Genomic DNA, 14,957 nt, shown 5'->3' on the forward strand with positions numbered 1-14,957 from the left:
TATCTATCAATCAATTACATTACTTAGAATGTTATTTAGTACAACATTTATTAATAATAATTATTTACTAACTATTAATCTATTAATGTATTATTTATTAATTGCAATTTTTATTTTCATTATGTAATTAATGCATTTTTATTAATTTATTCACTCAAAATAATAATATTATCATTATTACTTTATTATTATTATTATTATTATTGCATTTATAGTCCATAATTTCATAATGTAAATGTTACTGACTTAACTACATTGTTACTGATTCCTTAATTCAAAAATGCATTATTATTATTACTACTAGATTCATATTAATCCTAATATTATTAACATTATTATTGCTTGCATTTGGAAGATATTATCATTGTAAATTAAATCATTATAATTATATATTATTAAAACATTATTACTTGAATTAAATAAATTACAATAAACATGACAATGTACATTTCATTTTTGCTACGGTAGGTTTATTACATTATTGCCACATTCATTCAGTTATTATGGCTAGAAACTTGGAAAAATTACATTCCATAATGTAAAATTTCTATTTAAATTTCTAGCCACATAACACTGACTTTAGAAATACAATAAAGTTATTTTGCCACTTGTGTTTATTCAGACCTTTGTAAGAATACAATTCTGTAACTTCTATTTGTGCAATATTTACAAGAGATGTAAAAGAAAGAAAGACCCCAGATTATCTGTGAACAACTGACTGAAGACTGTCAGAGAGAAGCAGGACTAAACCGTGTTTACTTGAGCTCTTTAAGTTCCCTGGCTGCATCGTTGCGCTGCTTCCTCGTGTCGTCAAGATTACGCAGGGCATCAGCCAGATCGCTGACGGCACGGTCTCTCTCTCTGCGCAGATTATCACACAAAGTCCTGCCAAAACACAACAACGACACACTCAAGTATCAGCATCGGCAGCTGCATGTCATCGGATTCCTAGACTGCTTAATTCAGAGTCAAATGCTACCGTATGCTCTCTCTCTCAGCAACAATCTTGTCTCTTTCCTGAAAGGCCCAGTCTCTGCGACACTTGGCCACCTCGGCCTCCTGCACAGCCTCCTTCAGCTCCTGGGACATGGCTTCACACTGTTTCCTCAACACATCGATCTCTTTATTGGCACGCTCCATGTCCAGCGTGGCCGAGTCTTGTTTCTGTAGCAAAAACATTCATGATGAATATGATTGCAGATGATTTCATCACCAAAATGAAGACTACAATTAAGACATCTGTGAAGTCATATTAGTGAAATGAGTTAAATGAACTTCACCAGAAGGCTTTGAGTCTTAAAGATACCGAAGAGCTGTTAGAGACCTCTAGTGGCTGTAAACTGAATAAATCTGTCTTGGGTTATTTTTTACTGGAATAATCCAATGGCCCACAGTTTATGATATTTTTATGAGCTTTGTGGTTTATGGTGTTTGTTTGTGTTTGAAGACAGGTGTGAAAAATCAAGACATGCAAGGGATAAGAGGTGAGGATACAATGCTTTGAGATCTGACCTCAGATTCATTGCACAAACAGCCCCTTAGACATTCGTGCCTGAAGAACAGCAGATAACTGCAGTGATAAATATCTCTGATAAAAACTGAATAACAATAGTAAAATACAATATGAAAAAATATGACTTTTGAGCCATGGATATGCAGAAGTACACATCATTTATATTTAAACAGTTAAAAACAAGGCTGTTGTAGTGATATAGAGTACACTACAGTTCGAAAGCTTGGGGTTGGCAAAATTGTAAAAAAGTTTTTAATGTCTCTTATGTCCACCAAAGCTGCAATTATTCGATTAAAAATCACAGGTAACATTGTGAAATAACTTTTCTATTTGAATATATTTTAAAATGTGATTTATTCCTGCGATGTCAAAGCTGAATTTTCAGCATCATTACCCCAGTCTTCAGTGTCACGTGATCCTTCAGAAATCAATCTAGTATACTGATCTGCTGTTCAAGAAACATTTATTATCAATGTAGCAAACAGTTGCACTGCTGAAACATTTGAAGACACTGCTGAAAACAGTGAAACCTCAATGAAATGCTGAATGTGATGATTTAGTCTGAATACTCATGATTTTTGACCTTCTTTTTCATCTTTATCATTGCATGTTCTATCTGTCTAGAGCCTTTCGTTTTCCTAGGGCACTTTTAAGCACTTGCATTAGTAATGTTAAAATCACTTTCCTTAACTAACAGCATTGAAGAGATAAAGTGAAATGACTGGTACAACTTAACTAGCCAATAAATGAACAGATGCAGCTCAGATACGTCTTTTTGCAGATACTTAATTATTTAGCATTTTCTCCTCAATCCGGACTCAATAAAGGAAATGTCTCCCTGTTGAAACATTAAAGCACTGAGCAGAATGCCAAAACTAAAAATAAAGTACTTTATTATACACATTTCCATATATTATTTTACCAGGCCTGGAAAATTCCCTGCGTCTACCACAGGAGATTTTCCATAGAAGATTGGATGCAGCAGTAGAATATGAAATATGTATTTAATATTGTCATTTATGTGACCATATATCGAATCCCAGAGTGTAAGCACCTGTCTGGCCTGGTAGTATTCCCGCAGTAACTGGTCTCTCTGGATGATGGCCTCGGTTCTCTCTTTCCTGGCCACATCTCTTTCCTCCCGCACAGTCTCGATGTCTTTACAGGCCTGACTCAGCTCTTTCTGGGCCTCTGCTTTGTCCTTCACTTCATGGCAGTATTTTTCCAGCAGCTCATTTCTCTCACAGATGGCACGGTCTCGATCCACCAGCGATGAATTTAGCTCCTACAACAAGACACAGACGTCAGCGACAGTTATACACTATTGATTTAAAGTGCTTTTTCAAAACACCATGTTATTCACTGCCTACTTAGTACAAACTTTACAGAACAGAGAGCATATAAAAACAAGCCTCAGTCACACCTAAATCTTAAATACTGTATTCAGTGATACAGTGAGTTTCCTCAAATGACTGCTGACTATATACTAGATCAGAGCGACAATATTTCATAGATATCTAATATCTGTTATTAGGGACGTGTTACCTGTCTGAGAGCTTCCAGCTCCTCACTGGCCACCATCCTCTCAGACGAGGTGTTTTTGAGCCGGGCTTCTGCCGCCTCCAGCTCTGTCTGCAGCTTGTCCACCTCTTTAATGACCTGGTCCCTCTCGCTCATGATCAGTCTGTATTCATTAAACACAGAATCTCGCTCCTCCTTGTATTTCTCTGCATCCTTGACCGCCTTCAGCTGGAAGTTCTTGTAGCGCGTCACCTCCGACTGGAGTCTCTCCATCTCTCTCTGCAGCTCTTTGTTCTGGGCTGAGGATTTATTCAGCTCCTGCTGCACCGAGTCAAACCTGACGGGGTTCAAATCAAAAATCTCAATTAATTAGTATTCCGATCAATGAGTGCTTTTCATTATTAAAAAGCACTACAATTTTCTGGGTGTATCAATGAACTGAATTAAAAGACTGGCAACTGACTGTACTGACCAATCAGAAATCAGGACCATAACGCAAAGCATATATCCTAGGACCATATATTTCATACAGTCGAACCAAAATGTATTTTTGTATGTAACATCTCACATTACCAACAGTTTTTTCGCTATAGTTTAGAAAATGGTAATAAAATATGACAAGAACTCAGAGTTAAACTGTGTCAGAACTAATTCCTCTTGAAAATGTTACATAACTTTGATAGAAAGGTATGTAATGAATTAAATTTAAGTACACAATTAGATAATAGCAATTTAGGTCAACCAATAACCAAGCAGTGCTTAATTTTGTTCATTCTGTGGTGTAGATGGATCGCATTAGCAATTAAAGAAAAACACATAAGCAAAACATGGTCAGGTCGTGGTGACCGAATAATTTTTGTCCCAAATTTTTTGCACTTTTAATGGCAGTCCACTGTAGAAAGAATTTGTGGGTATGTGTTACAGTTTACTTTATTTTGCTATCCTCACTTACCTTAATGAACTACAGTGTCCTGCACCCACTAGTAAAAATATATCAAAAATTTTATCTGGTGTCAATAATTTTTGGTTTGACTGTAAATCTAATGAATGTCATTGAGGCAAACTTGATTATCATCTTAGCTCTGTTTAACATTTTACCATATTTCAACCCATTAAGCACGTTTTGCCTCAAACAAGCAAAAAATGCAAAGATGCAGATTGTGTTTGATATGATTGTAGTGTCTGAAAGTTAAAAAGATGTTAATGTACACATTTAAGAATGCGTTCTGCGAAAAATGTGACAATGTACTTTATTATTGTAATGCCTGTCAATCAAAACAAGGCAGATTTAGGGGAATTTTGGCCTCAAATTCAGAACAGAAAATACGAGGAGAACAAAAAAAGAGGCTGCTGATTGTAGTGTTAAAAACATGTTGACCAATTATGAAAGCTGAACAATTTACTTGAGCTGCAGCACACAGCTCGTACCGTCTCATAGATGTAGACCACTGCTGTTGGTACTGGATAGCCGTGTCGCGCTGTTTAAGCAGAGCATCTGTTTGTTTTTGCAAGCGCCTGTTCTCCTCCTCCACCTGATCCAGTCGACTCAGATCCGTGTTGTGACTGGCCACCTTCTCACTGTAGCGTTTGCTCAAGACGTCGTATTCCTTCTTCACCCCCTCCAGCTTATCCATCGCTGTATCGTAGAGCTTGTTCAAAACCTCTGATGACCCGTTCTCCCTGATTACCTGCATCCAAAAAGGCTTTCATGAACCTGATTTACTGTGTGGTGTCAAAGAAACAAAAAATAAATAAATAAAAAAACCTCATAACTTATAAACATCCCATTTCATGAACCTGATATACTATATAGTGTCAAAGAAAAAAAAAAACATGAAACAAACAAAACAAAAAAAAATAATAAAACAAAACTCTGATAACCTGTCAAAAAGGCTTTCATGAATCTGATTTACCGTGTGGTGTCAAAGAAAAACCCAAATCAAAACCAAACCAAACCAAAAAACCAAACAAAACAACACAAAACAAAAACCAAACCAAACCAAAACAAAACAAAACAAAACAAAACAAAACAAAACAAACAAACCAAAAAACAAAACAAAACAACACAAAACAAACCAAACCAAAACAAAAAACAAAACAACACAAAACAAAACAAACCAAAAAAAAAAAAAAAAAAAAAAAAAAAAAAACATGATTATCTTTGTTGAAAACAGCTTTAAAGAATCTGATTTACTATGTGGTGGAAACAAAATTAAATAAAACAAAAGACAAAAATTAAACAAAAAACAAAAAAACCTGATTAAACAGCTTTAATGAATCTGATTTATTGCATGGTGTCAAAGAAACAAAACAAAAAACATTTATTTGTACTTTCTGCTTTCTGTTATTAATTATATTGGTCAGTCCTAAAGATATTGAAAACAGCAAAGTGTTGGTGCATTAATGTAGAATTCAACTGATGTGTGATTATACTCCTACATATATATTACCTGTTATAAATTGGCTTTTATCATCACTTGAATTCAAGTTTGACATTGCAACCACCAGAGGGCGATCATGAGTCTATAAAACATCTCCTGTACTTGCATGCCAAAAGCTGTCACTGCACTTACACACAAATACACAACACTGAATTCAGCAGTAAACAAACATTAAGTCCACTTCTTTTGCATAATGTTGACCTATTAGGACACTATGTCCTAATGACATAATCGAAAGCCATTTCCCATTCAGGCAATAAACCCACCCCTCAGTTGCCAACGTGACCAATCCACAGAGGGATTTCACTTGCTGAGTGATTGGCATCTGTATCTAACTCTCCTCTAGGCCATGTAATCAGTGCTTAGAGTACTGACTAACTGCAAAAGCCTCTGTCCTTTTCCATCAGTCAGCAATCACTTGCCCTTCCAGGCTGACCTTTGCCAAGCAGGCGGTGAGCATTCTGTGCAGCCAGTGGGCAGCGTGAGCACTGCTGACGGGTCGAAAAAGCAGCTCAATCTGAATGCTACAGCACAAACCCCAAGGCACGCCTGATCTGACCTCTCTCTCTCTGCAACAAGTAAGACCGTTTCAGACACAAGCAGGAGCTATCCTAATGCTTTAAACCTTTCCATTTGTGTCTGTGGGTTTAATCCGGAAGGAAGCCTGATTGATCAATCCGACAGGAAAAGGCTCATTCCTTCATAGTAGCTGCAGAGAGCAGACAGTTTGTTGACACGGTGGCATCTGACTGAATAATCTCCTGTCCCCTGGCTTCCGCTTTATGTCAAGGTCAGATTTGGTTGCACTACCATGGGATGCTCAGCCTCCGGATTTACAACATAAACGCTGCTGTTCATGATGCAACAGACGCACTAATCCCACAACCGTCTACACTGCGGGGAATGACAACATCTGCAATTTAATTAACCGTCCCTGAAGCTGTGAAAAAAATCAGGGATCGATTTTGGCAGACTAACGTCACTTTCTGGATGACAGCAGTACCGTTAGGCCTGTTTCACACTGCAAGCGTAAGAAGCGCATATGTATTTTGGTGCCCGTATTAACAGGTTACATTCACACTGTGTGCATTAGCAGGACTGTGCTGCTAAAAAAATTAAAAAACGGTTCTGCGATTACAGTTTTGGCACTGAGCCCATTTTTGCTGCTTATAGCACACTCAACTAGCAGACAACAAGGTGGAAACTGCCCATATAGCCAAGCATATATATATATTTAAAAATTAAATTGACAGCAAAGGCACAAAACTTACAGTAAAAACATTTATAATGTTACAAAAGATTTTTTAAATATACACTGTCCTTTTGAACTTGAAAAATGCAATTTCAATTTATAAAGCTGTTTTATAGGCTATAGACAAAATAATGTATGATCTGCTTTGTGAAAAAAAAAAAAATAAAAAAAATAAATAGTGTTAAGATCCAAGCCCGTTTCTTATGTTTTTATCCATTACCATGTTCAAAACAGTTTTTCTGTAATCAAATTCTATAATAGGAGTCCGATCTACCATGACAAAAGGAAAATATGCTTTATAATACAAAACCATTAAAGATAAAGTATTTCTTTATGATACAAGTCAGGGTTTTTCAGTTAAAGTTTCAAGAGGTGAAGCCTCTATATTTTTTTTTCCAAGTAGGCATCAGGAAAATTTTTTTTTTTTTTACATGTATTGTATTTTTACATTTAGATACATGCGAGTTCATGTAACAGAAAAAAAATGTTTTTGTTCAGGGTTTTCCCTCCTAAAATGTATACTATTTATTATATATTTTACTATAAACCAATGTAGCTACATTAATCAAAACGTTTTCATCTTGAGCAGAAAAGAAGGTTATTTAGCAGTTTAAGTTCTATCCTTGCCATCTAACAATAAGCTCACAGAGCTGAAAGGGCTTGAATAAAGCTCGTTTGGCTTTAGATAAAAATACGAAAGGATATAGCGCTGAAAGATATTTGCCATACACGAACCCGAGCGCTTGTGTCATCCACTTTGCTGTTTTGATGCACTGCTCACTTAAAATGCTGTTATGGCTCGCGGTCCGGATGGATGCCGGGGTGCGGATGCGGTCCGCTTTTTGAATATCAGTTACATAAGTAAAGATAAGAGACTCGAGTTGCTTTTAAAATATTCACAAGTCCTTTTCTTCGAGTCAAGTCAGGAGTCATTTCAGGGCGAGTACGAAGCTCCAGTCTGAGTCACTAACTCGAGCTCCCATCTCTGATGCATGGTGTGTTGCTGTCACAGTTAAACTGTCATTTTATGTACACACTGCTTGTGCATGTATGAAGCAGCCCTGTATTAGGTGTAAAGCCTGTACCTGTTGTTGCTGTAGTCTCATGTCAGCCACCTCTCTCTGATCTTCAGAGTGAAGTCTCCTGAGCTCCTCACAGCTCTGTTTCAGATGGTTGTGTTCCCGAACCAGCTTAGTGTTCTCTCTCTTCAAAACCTCCATTTCCTCCTTAAACTGAGACTGTTCGCTTAGGAGGCGGCTATGCTGTATGCTGAAAGAAAAACACAAAACAAACAAACAACTGAGCTACTTCTATTGCAACTCGGTTACATCACATGAGAATCTGCATCACACCTCACTTGTGAGGTCCAGGTAATGTTTCACTTTTATGGCTGTTACAGCCATATGTCTTTTTAAAAACAATCAGGGATCATTAAAACCCTGCCCTGAGGGCACTGACCTAGAGTGGTGACTCTATTAGTAACTACACAGTGACAAAAACTAGTAAGCTGTTCACTCGAGCTGACTTTTAAGGCATCATAGGCGTGTTTCCAAACTTAAGCAAATGTGTTGTTGTTATTATAAGATACCTTGTTTTAGTCAGTTTCTAAGAAAACATCACACATTCCCTTTCAAGAAAACGCAATGCCATAATGCACTGCAACAAACTCAATCCAAGATGGCCAGCAAAGCAAAAGAAATGCAATTATGAATACAATTCAATATTTAAAACTATCAATTGTTCATTTCAAATGTCATTAACTATTTTACAAAATATTAGTCTATTTATGTTTATCAGAGTAAAAATAAAATACAAATACAATTTGAATAAACTTCTTAGCAACATACATAACAGAGTGCAATCATTTAATGCATTGCAACTAACCAATATTACTGTTTTGTATTTTATGCTTGGAGTATAAAACTAAATAAAATTACATTGTCAGCATTTTTGTACAGGTGCATCTCAATAAATTAGAATGTCGAGGAAAAGTTCATTTCAGTAATTCAACTCAAATTGTGAAACTCATGTATTTAATAAATTCAATGCACAAAGACTGAAGTTGTTTCAGTCTTTGATTATTTTAATTGTGGTTGGTTCACATTTTGGTTCACATTTAACAAAAACCCACCAATTCACTCACCACTCTCAACAAATTAGAATACTTCATAAAACCAATAAATTGGAAAAACATTTAGTGAATTGTTGACCTTCTGGAAAGTATGTTTATTTACTGTACATATACTCAGTACTCGGTAGGGGCTTCTTTTGCTTTAATTACTGCCTCAATTCAGCGTGGCACGGAGGTGATCCGTTTCAACCAACTTTTGGTGCTTTGGCAGTGTGGGCAGGTGCAAAATCCTGCTGGAAAATGAAATCAGCATTTTCAAAAGCTGGTCAGCAGAAGGAAACATGAAGTGCTCCAAGATTTCTTGGTAAACAGGTGCAGTGACTTTGGTTTACAAAAAAACACAATGGACCAACACCAGCAGATGACATTGCACCCCAAATCATCACAGACTGTGCAAACTTAACACTGGACTTCAAGCAACTTGGACTATGAGCTTCTCCACCTTTCCTCCAGACTCTGGGACCTTAGTTTCCAAATGAAATTCAAAACTTGCTCTCATCTGAAAAGAGGACTTTGGACCAATGGGCAACAGTCCAGTTCTTCTTCTCCTTAGTCCAGGTAAGATGCCTTTGACGTTGTCTGTGGTACAGGAGTGGCTTAACAAGAGGAAATGACAACTGTAGCCAAATTCATTGACACATCTGTATGTGGTGGCTCTTGATGCCTTGACCCCAGCTTCAATTCATTCCTTGTGAAGTTCTCTAAAATTCTTGAATCCACTTTGCTTGGCAATCCTCATAAGGCTGCGGTTCTCTCGGTTGGTTGTGCATCTTTTTCACACTTTTTCATTCCACTTAACATTCTGTTAACATGCTTGGATACAGCACTCTGTGAACAGCCAACTTATTGGCAATGAACTTTTGTGACTTACACTCCTTGTGAAGGGTGTCAATGATGGTCAGAGACCATTTTGAAATCTCAGGAAACCTTTGCAGGTGTTTTGAGTTGATCAGCTGATTGGCATGTCACCATATTCTAATTTGTTGAGATTGTGAATTGGTGGGTTTTTGTTAATTGTGAGCCAAAATCATCACAATTAAAAGAACCAAAGACTTAAACTACTTCAGTCTGTGTGCATTGAATTGATTAAATACATGAGTTTCACAATTTGAGTTGAATTACTGAAATAAATTAACTTTTCCTCAACATTCTAATTTATTCAGAAGCACGTGTATTTTATGCATTAAAATAAAATAAATAAAAGGGGTTCAGTTTCAATACCAGACAATACCAGTAGTCAAGTAGGAACAAACAGAATTAATGTTTTTGTTTCTCGAGACATCAGTAACATGCAAGCAGTATAACAGTGAATGGTTGTGTATGTATGTGTGTGTGTGTGTGTGTGTGTGTGTGCTGTAAATCACACACTGTTGAGGGAATGGGGAATATGGGATTAATCCCTCATCAACTCAATCTTCATCTCTATGCGGTCGTTCATGCCCCGCAGAGACGGAGACAGGAGGGCATGTGTCCTTACATCATAATCAGATTACAGCCACTGCACATCTGTGTATGGTTGGACAATATTATGTTGGTGTGTGGAAAAGAGCACACTGGCAAACAAGGGTGAGTCAGAAACAACGGAGAAGAACAAACTTCCTTGTGTACACTATTATATTGCCAACTGGTTTAGATAACGAGGCTACATTAAACCAATGTCAGTTAAACTGATGACATATGACAAAGCAGTTTCATAATTACTTCCTTGTGACTGTTTTTTGCATAAGGATTTTTTTATGGAAAGACACTGCAGGGACAGTTCACACAAAAACAATTTTTGTCATCATTTACTGGCCATACAAACCTGTCATGATTTTCATTTTTTTCCTGTGGGATGCTAAAGAAGATACTCAAAAATGTATTTATTTTTGGACCCTACTAACTTTCATTGCATGGGCAAAAACAGTAAAAAACACTTGAAAATATGTTTTGCAGGGTGATATGAGGGAGAGTAAATGATGACAGAATTGTAATTTTAACCCTTTCACCACCACTGATAATTATTTGCCTTTCCGTGTCTTTATTTTGATAAGGTAGGTGGCAAAATGATGGCTGGAAAAAGTTAATTTTCACATTTTAAATGATTAAAATTTAATTAATTTAAATTGAACACATTTATTGTAATTTCAATTTTTTTTATGATTATCTTTTTTTTATTGTTTAGTTTTTATTTCTTACATTTTTTATTGTAATCATAATTGTATTTTAGGTTTGAAATGATAGGTGGATGATTAAATAACTGGGTGAACACTAGAACACTTGAGTGTTTAGATAACACTAAAAATGCTGCCTAAGTGCATTACGCACATTAATATTGCAACATTAACTGAGCTGCAGAACAATGTGCTTCAAACATTTAATCGAGCCACACATAACCTGCAGAAAATGCAAGTGCTAATTAAAGACAAATGCAGCAGATGGCTCTTAGCATGTCTGTTAGCGAGCGATGCATGGCTCCTGTACTCACTGGTAGTAGTCTGCCTCCTTCACGGCCTCCTCGCATCTCTTCAGAGTCTTGGTGTGCTGGTTCTGCAAGGACTGCAGGTCTGCCATGGCCTTTGTGCACTGCATTTTCAGACGCTCGTAGTCATGGCCAGGTTTGGAATTTGGCCTTTTGGAGACAAAGGGGAATACATCAGCACTGCGTTCCTCAGTCTGCAAGGGCAGCCCAATGTTAACTGGGATAACAGAGACTCTACTGGTCAAATGTTTGGAATTATTAAGATTTTTTTAATGTTTTTGATACATCTCTTATGTTTAACAAGGCTGCATGTATTTGATCAAAACACAGTAAAAAATAAAATATATAATAATAATAATAATAATAATAAATGTGAAATATCAAAATTAATAATACATTAATTTAAAATAACTAGTGCTGTATATTTATTATCTATAAATAAATACAAACACCTGCATGTTTAAAAATTTTTTTTTATATAAAATATATTTATATATAATATAAAATATAGGAATATTAATTTATTAATGTATAAATGTAAATATTTCAAAATATATGTTGTAATAATAATAATAAATAATAAATATACACAGTACATATACATATATAATGTAAAAAAAAAAACTTATTTTGGATGTTATTAATCGTGATAAAACGTTTGACCCTGCACTAAAAATAACGTTTACTTTTACATTAAAAAATGTATAAAAATAGAAAACTGTTTCACAATATTACAGTTTTTGTATTTTTTAAATAAACATGCAGCCAAGAGAGACATCTTTCAAAAACATTAAAAAAAAATCTTAATTACACCAAACTTTTGACTGATAGTGTACGTTTACATCTGAAATTATTCTATGAACCTTTACAGATATGAAATTAAATTGCAGTTTTTTTTCTGTAACAAGGGTTGTACCTGCAGTCATCAAACGTGGTGCCAGGTGAGGCGAGAGCCAAGCGCTTGCGGAGCTCGTCCCGCTCTCTGGTGACTTGTCTCAGCTGGAACAGCAGGGTGTCCAGGTTCTCGCTGGCCGGCCGGGTGTCAGTGAGCGCAGGTGGAGGTGATGAGGCTTTGGTACCTGCAACAGTGAGCACGTCACCGGAGCACAGACAAGCTCACCCAGCACTAATGCAGGGATACATCAGCACAAACACCCCCAAAAGACAAAAACTATAGCCATGACTGCCTCAACTGAGCAATCAAACTTGGAATTACATCAATTGCCCATCATGACAGTCAAAAAGGTTACCATATAAAGGTTATACTTTATAACTTTAAGGAGTTATAAAGAGGTTATAAACTCCTTAAGGGGTTTATTTTGCAATAACATGATTCCACTTTTTACAATACTTCCCATATAAGTAAATAATTGGACACAAGTTCAATGTAGACAAACATTTAAAGTACATGGCTTTTCACCACATAAATAATGAGCGAAAGAGATACTGATTTCAGATGAAAGCGTATTCAAACCTTACCTGTTTATTATCTTATAATCCATCACCGATTACAAAACAATCGTCCGGTCAAGACGACGAACACATGCTATATGGAGTGCAACAGTCAGCTCCAGAAGTGAAACTGGCATTTTTTTCCTCAGAAGGGAAATTGATTTTAACGATAACTTATAAACTTTTAAAAGCACACCTACTGTGAGGTGGTTCATTGGGTGGTATAATGCTTTTGTTGAAGCCACCTGTTCACTTGTTTTAAATAATCGTGTTTAACAGTGGAATCCCTGTTAAAAAACACAGCATACACAATGCTTCACGGGATTGTAGTAAAGCCCTTATGCACATAGATTTGGACTTTCAAATACCTTTTTGCTTCAAATAAAAGTTTGTAATGTTGTGATTCTCCTTATAGCTGGTTGGTTTGGTTTATGGCTTATAGCTCTTAAAGTAAGACCTTTAAAAAAATCCCTATAGGAAAAATATATGAAAAAAAAAATTACTAGAACCAGCACAGGGAGCACCAGCATTATTTGCTTAAAAAGGTGGCTTCAACAAAACCATTTACCACTGATTCACAATCTTGGGGCTCACTGTAGGTCTGTCTTTAAAGGATTATCAGTTATTGTTAAAAATCAATTTCCCAGTGGAGAAAGTGAATGATGTTTTTACATCCGGGAACGACCGGTTCAGTCTAAAAACCTTATGTGGCAGAGAAACAACTGCACTGTCTTTGAACTTCTGTTTTTGCGGTAGCTTTATAGCATTGCTGTTGAAGAATAATTAGCTAAAGTGATTTACATATTGAACAGTTAACTAAAGTTATCATGCGCATTGTAATGTTCGAGTCGAGGCAGATGTCATAAATGTCAGTAGATTGTGAAAGTTTTAAAAGAACAACACTAGACAGCTTGTTAGGTTTGAGACAGTGTTATTGTATTATTTATATACTACTGAAGTATTTATTAATATTTTCTATTAGCTTTATTATTAGATTTATTCATTTTTTTTACATTTTAGTATTTGTTATGCATTTTTGTATTTGCTTTTTAATAGTTTCAGTGATTTTAGTGCTTGAACTTCTCATTTTTATTTACGCTTACGTTTTTACATTTATATTTTACTTGAAAAAAATTATTTTAATATTAGATAATAGATTTAGCTAACAATAACAACACTGATTTTAGAGCAGAGCTACTATCACTACAACTCATATAAAAACAGGCCAAAACTTAAAACTAAATCGGACCTTTAAAGCTTGGCTGTACTAAAAAAAATACATAAAAAAAAAAAAATTGAAAATGCTTGAGGTCACAATGGCAGACATTCTGAGCACTTTATGTAAATGATGATCTTTTGGGATGAGCAGCAACTAAAATTACACCATAATCTTTTGGTCTTGGACAATCTGCTGCAGATATTCAGAGAATGAATTCAGCTTTATGTGATAACAAAGAGGATAATCTCCATTACAGATAAAAGCAGGGCAGAGAAAATAGTATTTGTCAAGATGTCATTTCATGGTCTTTCTAGGGATTTATTAGAGAAGTTTAACATGAGACTACTTGATAAAAAGAGCACAACATTTTTCATTTACTTTCAAATTCCCAGATACATCCAGCTTGCAGGAATCCTCAATTTGGTGCAACTATTTATAGTTCTTAAATGTTATGGAAGTCTTATGTATACCAAGTTAAATGCATGTCACCATAAAACAAATTAACGTATCTTTATAGATGCATCACACTAATAAAATATCACGTGAATTGATGTTTCATTTAAAAGTGAAACGTCATCATGCTGCAATAATTCGTTGTCTGTTTGCTTTTTTTAAACTCTGAAATTAAACAAAGGGATAGTTCACTCAAAAATGAATTAAGTATGTGGATAAGCAAACAGTTGACGGTAGCCATTGATTTCCACAGTATTAAAAAAATACTATGGAAGTCAATGGATACACTCAACCACATTTTTTTCAAAATATCTTCTTGTACAAGTTTGGAACAAGTGGAGGGTGAGTAAACAAAGACTAAATTACATTTGTTGCATGTACTATCCCCTTTAAAACTTAAAGGGATATGACAACTAATAAAGCTGATATGAAAAAAACAGCTTTTAGTGTCATTATTCGCAACTGATTGAGAACAGGCTTTCTGCTGACATTATCCTCACTGTCTCAAACCCAC

General features: G+C 35.7%; 1 protein-coding gene across 5 annotated transcripts in view; it reads right to left on the bottom strand.

Annotated features, from left to right (window-relative positions):
- The window catches only part of LOC132157330 (disks large homolog 5-like), a 72,645-nt gene that overhangs the window by 30,616 nt on the left and 27,072 nt on the right, over positions 1 to 14,957 (bottom strand). For 4 of the 5 annotated variants that reach the window (XM_059566639.1, XM_059566640.1, XM_059566641.1 and 1 more), the window contains exons 3-10: positions 12,236 to 12,398; positions 11,326 to 11,469; positions 7,813 to 7,996; positions 4,463 to 4,722; positions 3,059 to 3,371; positions 2,568 to 2,798; positions 980 to 1,164; positions 760 to 885 (exon numbers count right to left, since the gene is read on the bottom strand). In XM_059566639.1, coding sequence (XP_059422622.1) covers positions 760 to 885; positions 980 to 1,164; positions 2,568 to 2,798; positions 3,059 to 3,371; positions 4,463 to 4,722; positions 7,813 to 7,996; positions 11,326 to 11,469; positions 12,236 to 12,398 — 1,606 coding nt within the window. The remainder of the gene's footprint in view (positions 1 to 759; positions 886 to 979; positions 1,165 to 2,567; positions 2,799 to 3,058; positions 3,372 to 4,462; positions 4,723 to 7,812; positions 7,997 to 11,325; positions 11,470 to 12,235; positions 12,399 to 14,957) is intronic. The other variant, XM_059566638.1, reaches the window with a different exon arrangement.

The sequence above is a fragment of the Carassius carassius genome, chromosome 14 (genome assembly GCF_963082965.1).
Source record: "Carassius carassius chromosome 14, fCarCar2.1, whole genome shotgun sequence".
NCBI lineage: Eukaryota > Metazoa > Chordata > Actinopteri > Cypriniformes > Cyprinidae > Carassius > Carassius carassius.